At 45.7% G+C, this 2,013-nt stretch overlaps 1 protein-coding gene across 1 annotated transcript; it reads left to right on the top strand.

The window, feature by feature from the left end:
* Positions 1–1,111: 1,111 nt before the first annotated feature.
* H310_06382 (hypothetical protein) lies at positions 1,112–1,402 on the top strand (the record flags this gene model as incomplete). The annotated part of the gene is made up of 2 exons (XM_008871431.1): positions 1,112–1,231; positions 1,289–1,402. The coding sequence occupies 2 exons, from the start codon at positions 1,112–1,114 to the stop codon at positions 1,400–1,402; spliced, it is 234 nt and encodes a 77-aa protein (XP_008869653.1).
* Positions 1,403–2,013: the final 611 nt, after the last annotated feature.

Below are 2,013 nucleotides of genomic sequence, written 5' to 3'. Positions count from 1 at the left end.
TACGTTGCCTAAGCTTAGCCGCGCGTCGATCGGTTTGCAGGAGGAGGCACTGAACGAAGTGACCGTATTACCAAGAATTTACTCACGTATCCTTCACAACACGGATGTGGTCAATGGCTTCGGCAACTGTAGTGAGGCTCCTGTCGTGCCTTGGCTATGAATGTATGCATGCAACCGAAACATGCCAATCCACTCCTCTCGATTCAATGCACGGTGCCGTCAATGACGGAAACAAACCATTTTGATCAGCACGAGCCACGACTCTAAAGCTCTAAAATGGAGTCAAGCGATAATGTATCTGCATCTAAGATTAGTTGTGATGACATCCATTATTCACGGTATATAAAAGCCTGAGTTGAAAGTGTCTGACAGGAGGCATAAACCTCTACTAGTCAATATCCAAGTTGTGGCATACTGTATAAGGTAATGCATCAATATTCGCGAACATAATCAATTTCTCGAATGTAGTGATTTCTACCGATGCAAGGTCGTCATGGTGGAGCAAAGAATGTTTATTGGATACTGCTTTCTTCCGAGTTTATCTGGTAAAGCCATACATCTGGTATGGATATTTGATAACGACGTGCCAACAAGTGTCATGTTCCAAATCCTGCAGCTATGAATTACTTATATGACACGATAACTGAGTGAGCTCACCTCTGTAGGACCAAGGTTGAATCAGCTCAAACTGAAATATTACATAGAACATCTTACCAAGCGCTCCAGGAGTCGGGCAATATCAATTGTGATGTTATGAATTGCTAAATTAAATTCTCAATCAATAAAAGTCAAATTTCGTCATCAATTTCATGCTCCTTGAGTACAAATTACCTGTCAATTCGAGAAATACTTTCCAAAAAATATTCAAAGTTCAGTATACTTAGAAAATGAATTGAACACGACATCATCGATGCCAATTTGCAGTTCTTCGTAAGCATTGCATAGCACCACTTCGCTCGACACCAGACCTGATTCTGATTCCACACGGCGGACGCATTGTGGACGTGTTTGTCCTCCGTGCTGAGAAGGACACGACCGGACACAACAACGTCGGCGGGACACAGAGGTTCTTCAGTTAGTAAGCCTTGGCCCTCCAGCCGGCGCTTCTCGGATGAAGGACGCGGATATTATTGCCGGCGCCACATTTGAGGGTCTCGACCAACATGAACTGCACCTTCAGAAAGTTGGTAAGCAGCGCCGTCCAGTGCACGTCACTCCACGTGGCAAGTACGTAGTTGGCAATGTTGTCGAGTGATTGTGCATGTCGTTTCACATTGCTGGATTGTAGGGCACAAATAAGTCCAAGATCCTGCAATTTGATGTCGGGCGAGTTGGCGGATCGCCATTGATGGAGATGGCAAATCCGTCCGACGTACCAGCAAGCCGAATGTCGATTGTCTAGAGCTACGTGTGGGCGTGCGTTGTCTTGTTGAAGATATACGTGTCCTCTGGAAAATGAAGGGGTCAGTTTGTCTTGATCACCGGAATGACCAGTTCTAAGATCACACTCTTGTTGACATCGCGCGTGACCACAAGAGGTGAGGTGATCGGCGTTCCTATGGCGCGGTTCTTGTTATTTCTGGCGGCGGGAACGACTAGTATTAATGGCTCGCAGCCAATCTTGCCGTCCCACCAAGAATTCGTGGCATGTTCCCAGCGGGGCTTAGCAACATCTCATAGGAACATGACTTATGTAGTTGATGAGCTATTTTGTGTTTATTTGTCTACCTTGAGGAAAATGCTATTGTTTCTTACCGGTCTTGGCGGAGGCTATTCTCCAGTGAGTCCGTAAATGCACATTTGGGACTTTGAGGAGGTACCGTTTTTCGTCCACGTGGACATTGTTTTCTGTGCTTTTCACAGTGAAATCCGACCTAATGAAGCCTAACGCCCACTTGCTACGGATATACATGTTGGATTGGGTAAGGTATGGTTTCAAGGAACGGGAATATCCGCCAGTTTTAGTTGGTCGTGTAGAACCGACTTTCGCACGTTTGTTGCAACATTGTGGTC

Source organism: Aphanomyces invadans (assembly GCF_000520115.1).
Source record: "Aphanomyces invadans strain NJM9701 unplaced genomic scaffold supercont1.11, whole genome shotgun sequence".
Classification (NCBI taxonomy): Eukaryota; Oomycota; class Saprolegniomycetes; order Saprolegniales; family Verrucalvaceae; genus Aphanomyces; species Aphanomyces invadans.
Note: the sequence above shows the minus strand (reverse complement) of the source record. Positions and strands in the feature narration are given on the sequence as shown.